Raw genomic sequence first — 20864 nt, forward strand, 5'->3', positions numbered from 1 at the left:
ATGTCACGGACAAGCAGATGGAAATAGCAGAATTGACGTATTCTAGTGAGTTTCACTATCCCTCTAAATTTGTATACAAATGATCAGACATCACAGTGTGGCACGTAGGTGATCTAACTCCTTTAAATTCAAATTTAAACCGGTACAGATAAAAGCAAGCCAAAAACTAAAAAACAAAAACCAATCAGCACTACAGTGATATTTGAATATCACATTGCTAAACTAACATCCATTTCTTCAATGCTTGAGAGATAAATAACTTCATAATTACATCCCTCCCCCCCACCAAATTGAAATCAAGGGGGGCATTGCAGGAACTAAAGACCAAAAGAAAATTCAAGCTGCCCTAGCTTTTAAGCTGCCCTAACTTTGCTGGGATGGCTGTGCGGTTCCTAGTATTGAATACTGCTGGTACCCACATCACCGCCATCTCCACCTCATTATTACTACCCCGTGTACCACATCTGACCTGCCCACTTTCAACATGGCTGATCAGAGATGATATTCAGTGGCACTGCCCAGTTTAGCACTGCTGAATATTGGCCTTTGGGCAGCTCAAAGCGATTTAAACTGGCAGAAGTCCCTCCTGCCCGCTTCAATCACTCACGTTTTTGTAACATTGACCACTGAAGCTTGGTTTCCAATATTTTCACTACATTGATTTGCTCTCTTTTAAACTTCTGAGGACAATAATTAAAAAATTAGGGCGTGTTTTTCATAATTTTGGAGATGAGAAGAAATCACATTATTTCATACGGGTTCTCTGTTTGCTAAGTCAGTAGGATATTCAATCAAGCTCCAGAAGCCTCTTCTATGATTCTTCTTTTATAGGACAAACTGGATCAAAGAATACTTGGATACTGCACCATATCTGATCCTTATCTTCAAGCAAGTATATGGATTACTTCCTGATGACAAAAAGAGGACCCATTATTACAATGAAATCAGCGCGTCCATTGCATGTGGCATACTCTTGGCCGCACTGCAGGTAAATTTTCCAGTAATGTGGGGAGGGGGAGGGGGAGGGGAATACAGAGGTGAAAGAACAGGGGGTATCATTATCCAATTTAAATGAAAAGTTGGAGAAAGAAGAAGATAACTTAAGTAAGATGGAAAATGTGGAACTAGAAATGATTAAAGAGAGAACATATATAACTACTAAAATCTAATCTATTTACCAGATTTACAACCTAAATGCCTATATCCACTCTATGAACCCCCTTTGTTATATCTACATTTTTTAGATTTATCCTTATGCAGATGGTCCTGACCTTCATTACTGTACTTTTTTGCTCCAATTACTCCATCTTTCGCCGATTGTACCATGTTCTCTGGCAACTAGTTTCTCTGATTGTACCATTGTAACCTTTCGCTGATTGTCCAGCCCTTCTTCACTGTAAACCGCCTCGAACTACTATAGCTTTGGCGGTATATAAGAAATAAATTATTATTATTATTATTATATTGCACGTAAAATGGAGAACTTTAAAAATCAATTAAGGAAAAATAACTTTTAGCTTCTTTTTAACTATTTTCCTCATTTTATCATAATTGCCCTTTTGAAAATTAAATGTGTCTACAGTAGTTTTCTTTTGCGACGTCACTCCCAATATCATCTCAAATTTGATCCCATTATGATCGCTGTATCCCAGCGGACCCAACACAGTTAACTCCTGCATTCCACTAAGGACCAAATCTAAAATAGCTCCCCCCCACCCTTCGATCTGTCACTTGTACGATAGCTCTTATGTTCTTTTGTAGACTCAGTCTAAGAAAAGAAACCCCTAAAAGGTATGAAAAAGTTGAATAAAATGCACAAACCAGCGCAGTATGGTGAAAGTTACTTTTATTCAAATGTGCCCAACACGGCCATGTTTCAGTGTATTTATCTGGATTTATTAACTGCCTTGTCACAAAGATATTCACCCAAAGCGGTTATGTTCGTATCAGGGGCATAAACAATTCTCCTGTAATAATAATAATAATAACTTTATTCTTGTATACCGCAATACCATGGAAGTTCTATGCAGTTAACAATAAAAGAGACTGTACATTTACAGCGAAGTTACATATTACAGCGTTGTTACATTTACAGCGATGCCGTAAATGTTACATTTACAGCGACGCCTATGCCGACGATATTCAGTTGCTATATCCTATCAATACCACTAACTCTTCAGAAATTAATGATCTTAACACCAAACTAGACGTCTTAAGCGATTGGTTGTACTCTAACAAACTTTCCCTTAATATTACTAAATCTTGCGGCCTATTTATTCCTATCAAAAAATCTGAAATACTACCCGGTCCTATCTACATCAAATCCACACCTCTACACATGGACACGAAAATAAAACTACTTGGCGTTACACTTGACCAAGATCTCTCCTACCATGATCATATTAATACAGTAGTAAAAACATGCTTTTTCAAACTTCGTATTATTCGCTCACTTACCTCCATTTTAAATACTGACTCGATTAAGATCCTCATTCATTCTTTAGTTACATCTCATTTAGACTACTGCAACTCACTATTAAACGGACTACCTCAAAAAGAACTACGTCGTTTGCAGATTATACAAAACACCGCCATTAAACTCATCCACAAAATAGGTAAATTCGAACACGTTACTCCGCTCCTTAGGGAGGCTCACTGGCTCCCAGTCACACACCGCATAACTTATAAAATTCTACTTCTCTCCTTCAAAATTAAATCCTCTCATCTGCCTCTATTCTTAGATAAATTGTTAATCCCTCAAAGCTCTCCCCGTGCGCTGCGATCTACAGACCAAAAACTCCTCTTCGTCCCTTCACTGAAAGAATCATTCTATACTAGAAAAACTAATTTTGCCGTAACAGCACCTACGCTATGGAATTCTCTCCCTCAAATTTTACGGGAAGAAACCCATCTAGCCAAATTCAAAACTAATCTTAAAACTTTCCTATTTCAAGATGCCTTTAATAAATCCTAATCTTTTTTAACTATAAACTTATTCCTCATACCAACATTCCTACTTCTTGCCACCAAAAATCTTACTTCTTGCTTTTCTTATTCCAATTTTTCTTGTGGATACCACTCACACCAAGCACCCTCGTCCTTATGTTCATTCCTTCCCTCTATCCCATTTCTTTTTATCTTATGTAACTTTTTCCCTCCTTCTTCTTTTAACCCCACAGTCACGTCTGTCTGTATATGTCTAATATGTTTTCCAATAAATTTCTACACCCCCATAACAGTTTTTACTCTTATTTTAAAATATTTATTTTTATTGTTAACCGGTCAGATATTTATTTTATGATCGGGATATCAAAAACCAATAAACTTGAAACTTGAAACTTAAATGGCAGTGAAAATTAACAGCGAAGTTACATACATTTACAGTGAAGTTACATATTACAGCGTTTTTACAATTACAGCGATGTTGCATATATGGCAGTGAAAAGGCATGTGCTAAGAAGAGGCTGTACATTTACAGCGATGTTACAAATTATAATGGTGTTACATTTACAGCGATGTTGAATATAAGGCCGTGAAAAGGCATATGCTATGGAGGCCTGAGGGGCCATTAGGTCAAAACCGAGATTGGGTAAGAGTGGTCATATCGAGGTAGGGAGGGAGCAGGGAAGGAGGGAAGGCAGAGTTAGCGGAATTTGTCGAAGAGGAAGGTTTTTAGTGACTTCCTGAACAGGTGATAAGGCGGGGAGTTGGAGATGAGGTCAGTTAGGCAATTGTTCCATTTGCCCGCTTGGAATGCTAGGGTTCTATCAATGAATCTCTTATAGAGGCAGCCTTTTAGGGAGGGAAAGGTGAATAAATGGGCGTTTCGTGTGCGAGAGGGGCCTGCTATTTCAAGATGCTCAGACAGGTAGATTGGGGAGGAGCCAGTTAGAGTTTTGAAACAAAGGCAGGCGAACTTAAAGATGATCCTTGCCTCAACTGGGAGCCAGTGGAGTTTGGTGTAGTAGGGGCTGACATGGTCATATTTTTTGAGATCGTAAATGAGGCGGACGGCTGCATTTTGGACTATTCTTAGACGTTTGATGGTGTTTTTATAGGTTCCGAGGTAAATAATGTTGCAGTAGTCTAATATGCTTAGCACCAGAGATTGAACGAGTAGTCGGAAGGCTTGGTGGTCGAAGTAACTTATGCAACTTATCTCCAAGTAGTAAAATTATATCTTACAGACGTGTTCCAATAATAAACCACTTGATGAAGAACAGTCTGAAGCCACAGGATAATAAAACTCCTTCACTAAAGCCTAACAGTGAGAGGTGTCAGTGGGTGAGGGTACAGCACTGCCTGCATTGTGAAGGCGGACCTTATACTTGGGGTTACTGAATAATGAAGGGGGATGGAGGGGGAGTGACAGCACATATTTCTACTGTCAGAAATAAGTACATTTCTTGTCACAGGAACATGCATTAATGGCACAATCAAAGGATTCACTAAGAACTTAATGCTCTTTCGTGGATATCTTATTAATGGGTGAGAAGGTGGAGGTGGAGTTGGGGGGGACTTAAGCACATTTAGAAGGCACACCGAAGCTTATTTTTTTACATTCTTCAGTCAATAGGCTCCTTTATTTAAATGAACATATTTTTGGCTAAGGATATAATTTTCTACAATTGCTGAAGGTGAAAAAAAATCAATACAGAGAAACTGTGCAAGCATAAACCAGGGCAAAAGGTAAGGAATCATGCAGAAATCTCACTGTGATATTCTTTTGCTGGAGATATTTCTCTGCAGGGTATGTTTCTGAGGAACTTATTCCCTTCCAGAAGTGGCAGTAAATGGAAGCCTGTAACAAAAGATGTGCTGTACTGAAAACTGGAAGCTGACTGGAGAATTTTTATATGTTTATTTTCCTTCAGATCTAGCCCTTCCTTGACTTGAAGGCTATGTTCAAGAATATTTTACCCAGATAAACAGTGTAGGTGAAAGTACACCTTTGCTACAAAGAATTTCACTCTGAAAATTTGCTTGCAAGCCTGCATCCACAACCTGGCCTAGAAGGGAGGAAGGAATATTATGATCCAGACCTTTATATAGTGGGGAAGTTTTAACACACAAAACATGAACCATTCCCAAGGAAGGAAGAAAGTAAAAATAGCGCACATGATATGAAGCTGAAAGGAGATAAAATTAGAAGCAGCATCAGGAAACATTTTTTTCCGGGAAAGGGTGGCAAATGCCTGGAATGCTCTCCCGGAGAATCTGGTGGAGATATATATGGTGGTGGGATAAAAGAAGCTGAGGAACACATGCTGTAACTATGATGCAAAGGGCATATTTGCTGTCGGGAGTGCATGGCCAGGGATGTGTGTGGCTGCGACTGAATGGGGAGTGATGAAGTGTGAAAGTCATTCAATGATGTTCTGGGAAGACTATTTATTCCCTGTTTAGTAAGAATGGATAGCAATAGAGTATATACAGTAATTAGTCTTACTCATTCTAATTAGAGCTTAGGAATATGCTACTAGGGACAAGGTGCTGGAGAGACATAACAAGGTTTCATACGTGTACAGGAAATCTCTGAAGGCTGGGTGCATGGTTTACATTATGGGCTCCTTTTACGAAGCCGCGTTAGTGGCTTTAGCGCACGCACCCTTTTAGCGCGCGCTAACCCCCCCGCGCTAGCCGAAAAACTACCGCCTGCTCAAGAGGAGGCAGTTGCGGCTAGCGGGGCCGGCAAATTAGCGTGCGCTATTATGCACGTTAAACCGCTAACGCGGCTTCGTAAAAGGAGCCCTTTATTTATTTATTATATTTTCATTGTAACCACATTAATAAGTCTTCAGGTACTGTGGTATACTAATCTTTAAAAAACAAGAAGCAAATAAGGGTCTTTTACTACAATGCACTAAAATTTGCACTTACAGCGTTATGCAGGAATTTTCCAAGTGCTAACTGTAAATTTTGCGCTTCCTTTTTTTGTTGTTTTTTTGCAGGTCATGCACTAATTTAGCCATTAGCATGCAAGACCTGCAAAATTTTAACACAGGAACACTTAGCGCCTCCTATTTAGGTGGTGCTAAATACTAGTTCACTAAACACCGCTCCCCCCCCCTTTTACTAAGGGCTAGATTCACTAACCTGATTTCCTGGGCAGATCCGGAGCTGATTTCAGCGGACCTGACAAATTCCCCAAAACAATAATATTGAAATGAGGGCGATCGGAGGAACGCCCCCCTCTGACCACACGGATCACTAGTGTGTGATGCCGACACATGCGCAGACCATCTGTAAATGGTCTGTACATGTGTCTAAGACCCGTCTGAGCCACGACTTTTTTTTTTTTTAAACTTTACTACTAGCCCAGCGAGCTCGTGATTTTAACCTGCTTAAACCCGCGGGTTAAAACCATAGGCTCGCTGTGCAAGGAAAGGCAGGAGAGATTCAGGGGAGAACAGGGCGGCAATTCAGGTGAGAGCAGGGTGGAAGGCAGGAGAGATTCAGGGAAGAGAGATAAATATAGTCGGGGCAGCAGAGATCAGGGCGGTAATGGAGCTGGAGAGTCGGAAAGGACGTTTGCGACTGGTCCCCAGCAGTCGCTTCTTGGGTTGATCAGCCAGCCCAGTCGGTTTGCAAGATTTCATTAGTGAATCAGTTCCCTGCCTACTTTGCATGCCGTTCCCCTCATTTGCATGCCCGGATCGGAAGCGGATCGCAGGAGAGATTAGTGAATCAGGTCAGGGAAAATCGGGTCGCAAACCGATCGATACATGATTGGTTTGCTTAGTGAATCTAGCCCTAAGTCGTGATAGAGTGCTAAATGCTCTGACGCTCATAGAATTCCTATGAGCGTCGGAGCGGCAGAGGAGCATTTAGCACCCTGGGCCTTGGTAGAAACCTCTACAGCACCTTAGGTAAAAGGGGGAAAAATCTGTATTAAACAGCATTGTTAATCATAAACCATTAGCTGGTTTCTGCAAACCTGCCCATTTCCTGCTCATGACACACCCTGTCCCCAAAATATTTTTCAGGATTATTACTGCAAGGTTTAGGGCTCCTTTTACAAAGCCGCTTTAGCGGCTTTATCGCACGCAACTTTTTAGCGCATGCTAACCCCTGCGCTAGCCGAAAAACTACTGCCTGCTCAAGAGGAGGCAGTAGCGGCTAGCGCGGCCGGCAAATTAGCGTGCGCTATTACACGCATTAAACCGCTAACGCGGCTTCGAAAAAGGAGCCCTTAGTGTAAGAAAACTGGCAAAATGCTGCACAATGTTTTTTAATTATACAAATCAATAAACACTTTACATAAATCAGTATTTTTTTCAGTGGTCTAAATATACAAGGGCGAATCAAAAAATAGAGGCAAAATACATTTAACGGATGAGAAGGGAGGAGAGGGAGAGAGAGGGAGAGTCCTGACAGGTGAAGAGCCTCCTGAAAATCCCCTAACATATTACATAGAAACATAGAAACATAGAAATAGACGGCAGATAAGGGCCAAGGCCCATCCAGTCTGCCCACCCTAATGTCCCTCCCCTACCATTGCCCTGTGAATAGATCCCTCCTCTTCTTTTGCCCTGTGAATAGATCCCACGTGACGATCCCATCTGGCCTTAAAATCAGGCACGCTGCTGGCCTCGATCACATGTAGTGGAAGACTATTCCAGCGATCAACCACCCTTTCTGTGAAAAAGAATTTCCTGGTGTCAGCTCGTAGTTTCCCTCCCCTAATTTTCCACGGATGCCCTCTTGTTGTCGTGGGACCCTTGAAGAGGAAGATATCTTCCTCCGTCTCTATGCGGCCCGAGAGATACTTGAACGTCTCGATCATGTCCCCACTCTCTCTGCGCTCCTCGAGTGAGTATAGCTGCAATTTGTTTAACCGTTCCTCGTAAGGGAGATCCTTGAGTCCTGAGACCATCCGAGTGGCCATTCTCTGAACCGACTCCAGTCTCAGCACATCCTTACGATAATGCGGTCTCCAGAATTGCACACAGTATTCCAGGTGGGGCCTCACCATGGATCTATACAATGGCATAATGACTTCCGGCTTTCGGCTGACGAAGCCTCTGCGTATGCAACCCATGACTTGTCTTGCTTTGGATGAAGCTTGCTCCACTTGATTGGCAGCCTTCATGTCCTCACTGACGATCACCCCTAGGTCACGTTCTGCTTCAGTTCTTGTAAGGATCTCGCCATTTAGGGTGTAAGTCTTGCATGGATTTTGGCTGCCCAGGTGCATAACTTTGCATTTTTTGGCATTGAAGCTGAGTTGCCAGGACCTAGACCAGCGCTCCAGTAGGAGTAGGTCGTGCATCATGTTGTCGGGCACACAACTAAAGGCCTAAGATGGCTGAGAATGCTCTGACTAAAACTGTCAAGCCTTTGCACAATCTATGCTTGCTGAAATCAGCAAGCTAAGCGAAACTTATGCTAAAAATGAGCGAGTGAAACGAAACTTATTCTTTTACATGGCAACTGGTGTCACATCTGCTATAATGCCAGGGAAGTGAGTCTAAGAAGGATGAGAACATGTCTTAACCAAGAATATAAAAATACATTATTTTGCAAGAATATCCTGTGATGGGCAAGCTTTTACTGGCCGATGGCTTGAAATTGCTGACATGATGAACATATCACTTTTCCACATAGTTCCCATACACACTTTACTCTACGCAACCCCCCACGAACAACCAGAAACAAAAACATCTTCGCCTATGCCAAAATTACTGGCTGCAAATACAAATCCTACCTTGACAGAACCTTCATGTTCCAAGCTAACAGACAACAATCCTGGCTGGGAAACTACATAAATAAAACCAGACAGACCTACAACGCATTCCGAAAATCTATCAAAACCACTCTGTTCGACAAATTCATCACCTAAACAGACCAATCCATGCTCACTACGCTTTTTCCCCCTACAAACCCGAAGCAATCTTCAGGCAATTCCTACCCCTCTCACTTTCCCAACCCCTTTTACATTTCCCTCCACTACAACCCTTTTCTTCTGTAACATTCCCCTCATGCATTTGTAATTCGCTGAATGTCCAGCCTTCTTTCGATGTGAACCGCCTAGAAGTCGTCTGACTATGGCGGTATAGAAAAATAAAGTTGTTATTATTATTATTATCATATTTGTTGTATCATTCAACTAGCCTCTGCATTCCTACAGAGAAGTTTTTCGGCTGCTCCTGAAGCCAAGTGAGCACCGCTTCCTTTACTTCATCATGCTTTGATCTTTTGTTCTCCGAGTTGCAGTGATGCACCCAAGTCTCATCGTCAGTTATAATTCTCTCAAGAATACTCAGATCTTCTTCATACCGTCTCAGGAACTGGATCGCAACCTCCACACACTGTTGCTTGCGCAGCTCAGTAAGCTGTTTGGAAACCCATTGTGTGCAGACTTTCCTGTATCCCAAGTCATCATCCATTACAGCAAACGCAGATCCATGGCTGATATCCAAATTTGCAGCCAATTGAGACACCATTATCCTTCGGTCTTCTCTAATCAAGACATCCATCTGTCAATGTGCCCTTGTGTGTGTGATGTTGATGGGCAACCAGAACAACTTTTGTCAGTTGCACCTGTTCTTCCCACTTTAAACCTTTTTATCCACTCATAAACCTTTTGTTAATTCATGGTGCTATGTCCATTTTGAGTCAATATCCAACGATGAATTTCCACAGGTTTCACTCCCTCTGCCCAAAGAAAGTGCACTACTGCATGTTGTTCTTCGATAGTGCAATCTTGCAATGGAGCATCCAAGTTTCTGACCTCATGGCTGCCACACAACTTAAGGCTGAATGCTGCATTGTGTACATATGTTGCTTTTAATTTTTGATTTGCCCTTATATAATATAAAATTCCAAAATTTCCACTGAATCTATTTCAATACATTTAAAAATTCCCTGAAGACCTCAGCGATACCACTCGAGGCTCCAAAAATTTTCATTGTCTTTAAGCTTTTTGCGTCCATTTGTCATTGGTCCCACTTTTATCTATAAATATAACTTTAATAAATATTCATTATCTTCTTCACTTCAATTTGATATATATTTTATCATGACAATTTCAACTTAGCCAGGGGTACTACCGTGCTTCCCCGAAAATAAGACCTACCCCGAAAATAAGCCCTAGCATCATTTTCAGGGTAGTTCTTAATATAAGCCTTACCCCAAAAATAAGCCCTAGCCCCAGGATTTTCTGGCATCTCTTCAACCCGACCCCCCCCCCAACACCGTGCAGCTGAACCCCTTCTGACCCCCCCATCCTTCCCTCCCTGCCTACCTTAAGCCAAAGCAGCATCAGGCCGGCAGCACTCTAAACAGGCTGTTTGGCCTTGTCCGTCGGGGATTTCACTCTGTTGCATTGCTGATGACATCATCAGTAAAGCGGCAGAGTGAAATCCACACTGAGAAAGGCCAAGCAGCCTGTTTAGAGTGCTGCCGGCCCGACGCTGCTTCAGTTGCCACACTAATGATGACATCATCAGTAACGTGGCAGAGTGAAATCCCCGATGGACATGGCCAAGCAGCCTGTTTAGAGTGCTGCCGGCCCGACGATGCTTCAGTTGAAGGTAGGGCTCGCTCATGGTTGGCAGGGAGAGAAGGATGGAGGATCATCAGGGGTTCGGCTGCATGGGTGGGTGCTCAAGGGTTCTGCTGCACAAGAGATGGGAGGGAAGGATTGAAGCTTGGCAAACTTCTGCTGCACAGGGGGATGGGAGGGAGGGAAGGAGGAAGGGGAGAAAAGATGCTGCAAATGTGGGGGAGAGAAAGGAAAGAGGAAGAAGTGGGGTGAAGGAGAGGACGGGAGAGATGATCATGTGCATACTCTGAAAATAAGACCTAGTGCCTTTTATGGGCCCCAAATGAATATGACACTGTTTTATTTTGGGGGAAACACGGTATATATCCAACCTGTTTTGCACAAAATGCTTTATCAAGAATCTCCCCCTACAACAGAGGAAAGAGCTATTAATATATTAAGACTAAAACAAAACTACCTATATATTTCTAATTTTATATCATGAAAGCACATTATACCTTTCTTTATCACTGATGCCATTCATGCCTCAGCTTTATCAGGACTAAGATGGCGCCAGCTCATTCTCTCTTGTAAATATATCTCAACTGACCTTACTTCCCCCAATCAGAGCACTCTACATTTAAATTTTTTTGTCACAATTCTCAATTTATGCTCATTCTCCCAACATACACTAAATTACAAGGGCAGTCTACCATATATACTACATTTCTATTACAATCTGTTATCACTGTAGCCCTAATGCGGTACTTTGAGGATCTATCCCTTGATTTCCTTCTATCGTTTGTTCACACCATTGGCATCTATTACATTTACTATGGCACCCCCTCTGATCATATACTTTATTTATATCTTTGATGTTGTAGCATTTCTCTGATCGTGCGACTTCTGGTATACGCTATCATAGGACAAGTAGAAACATTTTTATGTAACTCTAGAGTCTATGTTGGGGGAACCAGTCATTCAGTGAAGATTCGTTTGAATGAGCATAAATCTAGAATTGTGACAAAATATATGCAAGCTCCTCTGGTGGATCACTCGTTGGAAAAACAACATAACGTAAAAGAATTACAGTGGAGAATTATAGATCAGTTACAAGAAGGGAGGGAGGTTGGTAACTTGAAAAAAAGATGACATTTTAAACAGCGATGGATTTATAATTTGAGAACAGTGACACCTAAAGGATTAAGTGCTGAATTGGAATTAGCATCTCTAATTTAGATGTAGAGTGCTCTGATTGGGGGAAGTAAGGTCTGCTGAGATATACTTAAAAGAGAGAACATGCTGGCATCATCTTAGTCCTCAAAAATCTAGGGCATGAATGACATCTATGATAAAGCAAGGTATAATATGTTTTCATGGTATAAAATTATATAAATAATGTGCACAGGCCTACAGAACTGGTACCAGAAATTCTTTTGTTTGACCATGATCCGATACTGTTTCGACCTGAATCAGGAGTCTTTTAAAATTATCTGTCACACAATACTTTTGTACCGATATAAAATAAAACCAGTACTCACGTGGACTTTTTTGTGTTATTTGCTTTTTTGGTGTATTTGTAGATCCTGTTCTTTGTGTTGTCATGATATAAAATTAGAAATATGTAGATAGTTTTGTTTTAATCTTAATATATTAAGAGCTGTTTCCTCTATTGGAGGGGGAGATCACCACACTCGTTGCTCCTATTTCCAGCTCACTCATAAACAAGTTAATAAACACTGGTCCTGGTACAAATTCTTGAAACCTAACACTATTCATCATTTCCCATCAAGAAAATTGGCCACTTAGCCTTACCCTGTTGTCAATCTTTTATTCATTTCCCAGTCCACGAAAGAACATGACCTCCTTTCCCATTTAATTCCCTTGTGAGACTCTCCTAAGGCAGTGGTCCCCAACCCTGTCCTGGAGGACCACTAGCCAGTTGGGTTTTCGGGACAGCCCTAATGAATATGCATGGGGCAGATCTGCATTCCTATCATCTTCATTACACGCACATCTCCTTACGAGAGGCATAGAGGGATATGGGTGACTAAAATTACGCCAGGTGTACACCTGGCTGGGTCTCCGCGTGTGCGGATCGCTGGACTTGATGGACCGAAGGTCTTATCAGGAGATGGCAGTTCTTATGTAAATCTCTTTCATGCATATTCATTAGGGCTATCCTGAAAACCTGACTGTCTGGTAGTCCTCCAGGACAGGGTTGGGAACCAGTGTCCTAATGGACTGGATCAAACACTTTCTGGTACTCTGTTCTATAAATGAAGCCTAAAGTTAGGTGCCTAACTTAATTGTTTAAAAGGTTTAATTTGCACCGATAATTGGCAATTAACAACTTGTTATTGAAGTTAATTGCAATTATTTGGATCCCTAGACTCGCCTCCAGGCCCACCAAGTTCACCCATCCCCACCCGTTACGCCCCAGTCATGCCCCTGCCCCCCACCCACGGCCTGCTCTCGTCGGGCAATCACGCATGTACGGATGCAATGCGATGATGTAACACGCACGCGTGTGTGTGTGCATGACATCGCGTGGCATCCACACGTGCATGGATGCGCTCCTGCCCGATCGTGATTTGTTCCATGCTTTTCAAAACCCGAACAAAGTGCCGGGTTTAAAAAAGCCTTCTGGACCCCCGGACATGTCCTCAATATTGCTAACACGTGTAAAAAACAGTTTTAGAAAGCTGCGTTTTACACATGGAAATTTACACTACGTAGATTTTTTTTTTTTTTTTTAATCTTTATTCATTTCAAATCTTAAATCAAGTACAATTTTGACATTTATCAATTAAGCATTCAAATACACTTGAAATCCTATAATTGATCATCATAATATAAAATATTACCCCCTCCCTTATTTATTTATGAAAATGATTTGTTTCAGTTATAATCAAAAATACCCCCCTCCCCCCTTAATGTCTTAAAATTTTATACAGGGAAGAATATTTTTAATCTTTACAATAATCTATTAATGGCCTCCACACATCTTGAAATTTTTGGACAGCTAATGAGGGCTAAGAAACAAATCTCATCTAATAATAACAAGTTATTGCTAATTTTAACTGGGGTTGCCATTCAACAGATCACTTACAATTGGAAGAATTGGAATAGACTTAATTATTGTTTTTGGTGGAATTCTGTATGCCATATATACTACGTAGATTTTAAGAGGGCATGGAATACATGTACATAATGAAAATGTTTCATGTTAGCCTTTACTCTGCTCAATAACACATACAGTATAATCCCGTTATAACGGACTTCAAGGGACCTGGAAAAACAGTCCGTTATATCCAGAGTCCGTTATATCCAGGGTTGCATTTTTTAAAAACTTTATTTAGGGCAACTTGAAACAACGTACAATCAATGAACAGTCACTGCACAAGCACAACATCAATAACAAAACTCAGCAAAACATTGATATGGCACGAAATGATTGCAAACCAGAACACTGTACTGGAAAGAAAAATACTCGGTCATTTTTTTCTGGGCTGCATTTTGATACTATATCAAAATGCCACGTTCCTTTGTAGGCGGAGCCTGCACGTCCGTTATAGCCGAATAAAACTACAGCTAAAAGCGGCTCTGGGGACCAAAATAGTTGTCTGGTATATCCAAAATTCCGTTACACTTCCCCCTCCGTATTCGCGAAATCCGTATCTACGGATTTGGTTATTCACAATTTTTGGGCTATTTTTAACCCTGTAAGCCCCCCCCTTAAGCCTTAGCGGATGGTCTAGCAGGTTTTCAGGCAGGAGCGATCTTTCCATGCTCCTGCCCTGTGCAGATCGCTCACAGGAAATGGCTCGAGCGACTACGGGAGCTCAAGGCAGCCATTTCCTGTGAGCGATCTGCACAGGGCAAGAGCGAGGGAAGATCGCTCTTACATGAAAACCCGCTAGACCACCAGGTAAAGCTTAAGGGGGGCTTTCATGGCTAAAAATAGCCAGGGGAAGCAGGGGATAAGGGCAGAACCGGCCTGAATATTATTCGCGGTTTTTCCATATTCGCAGGCTGGCTCTGCCCCTAACCCCCGCAAATAAAGAGGGGGAAGTGTATATGCGAGTCTGCTATATCCGATGATTTTCTGTATGTTTATAATGGCGCTCAGCCGGGACCAGCGGATCTCGTCCTCTATATGCAAGGTTCCATTATAAGCGAGTCCGGTATAATGGGATTATACTGTAAAGGTTTTTAAAATGTGCTCATTTCAGGTAGAGCTTTATACAAAGTCTTAATGGAGTCAGTCTGCTCAATTCACTTTCATTTATTTCCTCCTCCAAAATGAAGCCATTTAAAATTGTAGCATCACTACTTAATTGACAGCACTTCCATGTAAAGTGGGACAACTAGACAAGGAAGCTGCCAGATCTATCTTGTTCATTTTTTCAACATGTATATTGTAAAATGGCTGCTCCCGTGTGGACACACACACATGCGCTCATGCATGTTCAAGTATGTTAAAAAAAGTTATTAATCAGAAGTTTCCTTTCTAAAACCCCAGTGAACTGAGCACATCGTGACCTGGATATCTCAATTCTGATCTCCAAGATCTCTGTAAAATGAGGCTTTATAGCAACTTACTAACCTTTTTCATCATGTTTATTCACACCATTAAAACACACAGCAGATTGTTGAGACAAGACTTCCCTTGCCTAAAGGGACCGCTCTAATTTAGCAGTGATAAATCTATGAATCACAGCACAAGCAGTAACAGCATACACTGTGCCACGTATATCATCAGTGCTTCCCAATCTCTTTTTGGCTGGGATCCCTTGATTGGGGAGTGTGTGGCACAGTGGTCAGAGCTACAGTCTCAACACCCTGAGATGGTGGGTTCAAATCCCATGCTGCTCATTGTGATCCTGGGCAAGTCACTTAATCCCCCATTGTCCCAGGTACATTAGATAGAGTGTAAGCCCATCAGAACAGCAGGGAAAAATGTTTGAGCACTTTATTGTGAACCACTCAGGCTATAAATGGAATATAAATAAATAAAATTGCTGCCAAATAAAACTGGGTGATACCCAGAATAATGATACATCTATGGAGAGCCCACCTAGGTCATGACCCCAGACACAGGTTTTGAAATGCCATAGTTTGGGAAGCTCTGACTTATATTAAAGGCAGATAGTTCCATAACAAGAAGGGCTGCACAAGGTAAACAGCATCATATATGTACAATAATTGTTCAGTAAATAAATAAGGCAATCTGAGATTATTTTATAATATATATGACAAATATATTCCTTGCACTTTGAATTGAGAATGTGATGTGGTTATTATATGTATTAATGCCTCAGGTTTCATCTCCCCCTCCCCCTTCCCCTCCCCCCCACTTTCTCCTATCTCCCCCTCGCCCCTCTCCACTTTCTCTCCTCCCCTCCAGAATGTGGGCCTTGTTACTGTCGGCTCAACTCCTCTGAACTGCGGCCCTCGCCTGAGAGTGCTTCTCCAGCGCCCCATCAATGAAAAGCTACTCATGCTGTTTCCCGTTGGATATCCCAGCAAGGACGCCACTGTGCCAGATTTGAAGCGGAAACCGCTAGATGAAATTAGGGTGGTGATCTGAAACACTGTGACCAATATTTTTCAGAAAACTCAACGAAAGGCCACAGTGTACTATTCTTTTTTCATCTTTGATTTACATTAAACATGTTTCTACAGTATTTGTTAGGTTTTTTTTTTTCTTTAGTCTTTCTCTTTTGCTTGACTTTAGTTTCACCCTCTTGGTATTACTGTTGACATTCTTGGATAACAATATAAGAAGTAAAATTTGCTGAGTCAGGTTTTTCCACAGGGTGCAGAAGATATGCCAAGGATTGATTTATAGTGCTTATAAGACTGTCCACCTTAGAATATTTTACATTTCTATTTTATCAGCAATAAGAAAGCTAGTTTTTAAGCTGACTGCATAGAAGTAACCTTCAAAGTTAGCAGACAGGTTTGGTTTTGAGGCTACCCATATTATTTATGAAATCCATAGGGCTAACATTCTGCCACCTGACGAGCAAGATGGCTAGGGGAGAGTGCAGTGCAGTGCAGTGGTTAAAGCTACAGCCTCAGCACCCTAGGGTTGTGGGTTCAAGCCCACGCTGCTTCTTCTGACCCTGGCCAGGTCACCTAATCCCCCCCATTGCCCCAGTTACATTAGATAGATTGTGAGCCCACTGGGACAGACAGGGAAAAATGCTTGAGTATCTGAATAAATTAAATGTAAAACTTTTGGAGCTCCCTTGGGAGAACAGAATAGAAAATTGAAAAAATAAGTTTAAATACTGCAGTGATGAAGGATTTAAAAAGCAAAGATTTATCCTGGTATCTACCAACACTCTACTAAGCAAATATTTTTTAGAACATAAGAATTGCCGCTGCTGGGTCAGACCAGTGGTCCATCGTGCCCTGCTCATGCGGCAGCCCCTAGGTCAAAGACCTAGGTCAAAGACCAGTGCCCTAACTGAGATTAGCCCTACCTTCGTACGTTCTGGTTTAGCAGGAACTTGTCTAACTTTGTCTTGAATCCCTGGTAGGTGTTTTCCCCTATAATAGCCTCAGGAAGAGCGTTCCAGCTTTCCACCACTCTCTGGGTAAAGAAGAACGTCCTTACATTTGTACGGAATCTATCTCCTTTTAACTTTAGAGAGTGTCCTCTCATTCTCTCTGCCTTGGAGAGAGTGAACAACCTGTCTTTATCTACTAAGTCTATTCCCTTCATTATCTTGAATGTTTCTTTCATGTCCCCTCTCAGTCTCCTCTTTTCAAGGGAGAAGAGGCCCAGTTTCTCTAATCTCTCACTGTACGGCAACTCCTCCAGCCCCTTAACCATTTTAGTCACTCTTCTCTGGACCCTTTCGAGTAGTACCATGTCCTTCTTCATATACGGCGACCAGTGCTGGACGCAGTATTCCAGGTGAGGATGTACCATGGCCCGGTACAGCGGCATGATAACCTTCTCCGATTTGTTCGTGATCCCCTTCTTAATCATTCCTAGCATTCTGTTTGTCTTTTTGCCACCGTCGCACATTGCGCGGATGGCTTCATCAACTTGTTAACCAGTACTCCCAAGTCTCTTTCCTGGGAGGTCTCGCCAAGTACTGCACCGGACATCCTGTAGGCGTGTATAAGATTTTTGTTACCGACATACAGCACCTTACACTTATCCACGTTAAACCTCATTTACCATGTTGCAGCCCATTTCTCGAGCGTGTTTATGTCACGTTGCAGGTCTTCGCAATCCTCCTGCGTCTTCACTACTCTGAATAACTTCGTATCATCTGCAAATTTAATCACCTCACTCGTCGTTCCAATTTCCAGGTCATTTATAAATATGTTGAAGAGCACAGGTCCAAGCACCGAACCCTGTAGCACTCCACTCGTGATGTTTTTCCAGTCCGAGTATGTCCATTCACCCCCACTCTCTGTTTCCTACCCGCCAGCCAGTTTTTAATCCATGTGAGTGTTTCACCCTTGATTCCATGGCTCGCAATTTTCCAAAGTAGTCGTTTATGTGGAACCTTGTCGAACACCTTCTGAAAATCCAAATATGCAATGTCAACCGGGTTACCCTTGTCTATCTGCCTGTTTACTCCCTCGAAGAAGTGCAGCAAGTTCATCAAACAAAATCTTCCTTTGCTGAAGCCGTGCTGGCTGGTCCTCATCAGATCGTGTCCATGAAGGTGATCAATGATGCGGTCTTTTATCAGCACCTCTACTATCTCTCCGGGTACCAAGGTCAGACTCACCGGTCTGTAGCTTCCTGGATCTCCCCTCAAACCTTTCTTGAAGATCGGCATAACATTCGCCACTTTCCAGTCTTCTGCAATCCTTCCTGATTTAATCAACAGATTGGCTATTAGTTGAAGCAGTTCAGTTATAGCCCCTTTCAGTTCCTTGATTACCCTCGGATGGATGCCATCTGGTCCTGGGGATTTATCATTTTTAAGCCTATCAATCTGCCTGCATACCTCTTCTAGACTGACCATCAACCCAGTCAGTTTCCCATCTTTGTTTCCTGCGTATAGCCTGTTGGCTTCTGGTATGTTGTGTATATCCTTTTTTGTAAATACAGACGCAAAAAATGTGTTCAGTTTGTCAGCAATGGCTTTGTCTTCCTTTAGCACTCCCTTTATTCCATGGTCATCCAACAGCCCCACTGCTTCCTTCGCGGGTCGTTTCCCCTTGATATATCGAAAGAACAGCATGAAGTTTTTTGCCTCCTTGGCTATTTTTTCCTCGTAGTCTCTTTTGGCCCCTCTTACCGCCTTATGGCACCTGCTTTGATGCTGTTTGTGCTTGTTCCAGTTTTCGTCCATTTTTGACCTTTTCCATTCCTTAAACAAAGTTTTCTTGACCCTGATCGTTTCCTTCACCGCTACAGTGAGCCATGCCGGTTTCTTGTTCTTTTTCCTCTTGGATCCCTTGTTGATACGTGGTATATATAGATTTTGCGCCTCGGTGACTGTCCTTAAAAAGGGAACATGCTTGCTCTAGGGTTTTTACAGTGCTTATCCTTTTCTTAATCTTTTTCCCAACCATGAATGTCATCCCTTCGTAATTCCCTTTTCGGAAGTTCAGTGCCATGGCCATCATTCTGGATCGATATTTTACCCCTGTGTCCAGGTTGAAGCGGGTTAAAACTATGGGCTCATACTGCAGGGAAGGGAGGCAGAGCAGGAGAGTAGGCAGCAAAGGCAGGGGAGTCGGGGCTGAGCAGGGCGGCACGAAGGCAGGAGAATCGTGGATAAGCAGGGAGATATGAAGGCAGGAGAATCAGGGCTGAGAGAAGGGTTTTTGTACAAGCGACTGGTCCTCACCAGTCGCTTGTTTATGGATCGGACAGCCAGTCGATGTGCCAAAAAATGTTTAGTGAATCGCGTCCTTCCTACTTTGCATGCCGTTTCCCCTCATTTGCATGCATGGATCAGAATCGAATCGGAGGAGAGATTAGCGAATTGGGTCAGAGGAAAATCAGGTCGCAAACCAATCAGTACACGATCGATCGGTTTGCTTAGTGAATCTAGCCCTGTTGGGAATCTCATACTTTGATCATCCAGTCATAAAAAAAACATTATTTTCTCAAGCATCTCACTGACTGTAATACCTCTTGTGTTATTTACATAGTTGGATGACCATGTAATCTAATGTATGTTGGCAAAACTAAAAGAGCTATAAAGACTCGCATTATTGAACATCTTAGCTGTCTAAATAGACAAATTACATCAGCTCCATTAGTTACACATTAGGAAGACACTAGGCGTAATGTTAGTGAATCAAGATTTCATGTCTTTAAAGTCATTAGACTCAGTCGGAGAAGAGGAAATGTTGATTTAATTCTTTTGAGAGAGGAACAGAACTATTTTTGAATTAAGAACTGTACAAGTATATAGACTCAATGTCTAGATAGATTTCAACCATTTCGGTAAGACCATTGCATTGTTAAATAATTTTGCTATTTTTCTTGTACTCATATCACCATGTGGTACATCTTTATTTTCTTTAGACATAATTCTGTTTTCAATTGGTTGATTTCATTTAAAAATAATATATTTCATATGGTTTCATATTATGTAATTAGTGGTTTGGGATTTAATTTTTTTTTCATATGGTTCATATTAACATACTTTTTAAAAGTATTTATTTCTGTTATCTAAGTTTTATATGTACAAATAATGTACTGTATATAAGAACATAAGAATATCCTTACTGGGTCAGACCAATGGTCCATCTAGCCCAGTAGCCTATCTTTACAGTGGTCAATCCAGGTCACTAGTACCTGGCAAAAACCCAAAGAGTAGCAACATTCCATGCTACCGAGCCAGGACAAGCAGTGGCTTCCCCCACGTCTGTCTCAATAACATACTATAGACTTTTCCTCCAGGAAAATTGTCCAAATCTTTCTTAAAACCAACTATGTCAACCGCTCTTACCACGCATTCCAGAGCTTAACTATTCTCTGAGTGAAAAAATATTTCCTCTTATTGGTTTTAAAAGTATTTCACTGTAAATTCATAAAGTGTCCTCCTAGTCTTTGTAATTTTTGATGGCGTAAAAAAAAATCAATCCACTTGTGCCCATTCTACACCACTCAGGATTTTGGAAACGTCAATCATATCTCCCCTCAGCCATCTCTTTTCCAAACCTTTTAGTCTTTCCTTAAACGAGAGAAGTTCCATCCCCTTTATCATCTTGGTCGCTCTTCTTTGAACCTTTTCTAGTTCTGCTATATCTTTCTTGAGATAAGACAACCAGAATTGAACACGAAACTCAAGGTAAAGCTGGCCTACATTTCAAATAGACACAGCTGCCGAGCTGATCATGACAAGGAAATATTCCTCAAACAGTGTTGTATTTAAGCCTT

The 20864-nt window shown here is 41.7% G+C and overlaps 1 protein-coding gene across 1 annotated transcript in view; it reads left to right on the forward strand.

Moving 5' to 3' along the window:
* Positions 1 to 16173, forward strand: part of IYD (iodotyrosine deiodinase) — a 52148-nt gene extending 35975 nt beyond the window's left edge. The window contains exons 4-5 of the mRNA XM_033939088.1: positions 832 to 988; positions 15897 to 16173. Coding sequence (XP_033794979.1) covers positions 832 to 988; positions 15897 to 16079 — 340 coding nt within the window. The 3' untranslated portion in view covers positions 16080 to 16173. The remainder of the gene's footprint in view (positions 1 to 831; positions 989 to 15896) is intronic.
* Positions 16174 to 20864: the final 4691 nt, after the last annotated feature.

The sequence above is a fragment of the Geotrypetes seraphini genome, chromosome 3 (assembly GCF_902459505.1).
Source record: "Geotrypetes seraphini chromosome 3, aGeoSer1.1, whole genome shotgun sequence".
NCBI classification, from domain to species: domain Eukaryota; kingdom Metazoa; phylum Chordata; class Amphibia; order Gymnophiona; family Dermophiidae; genus Geotrypetes; species Geotrypetes seraphini.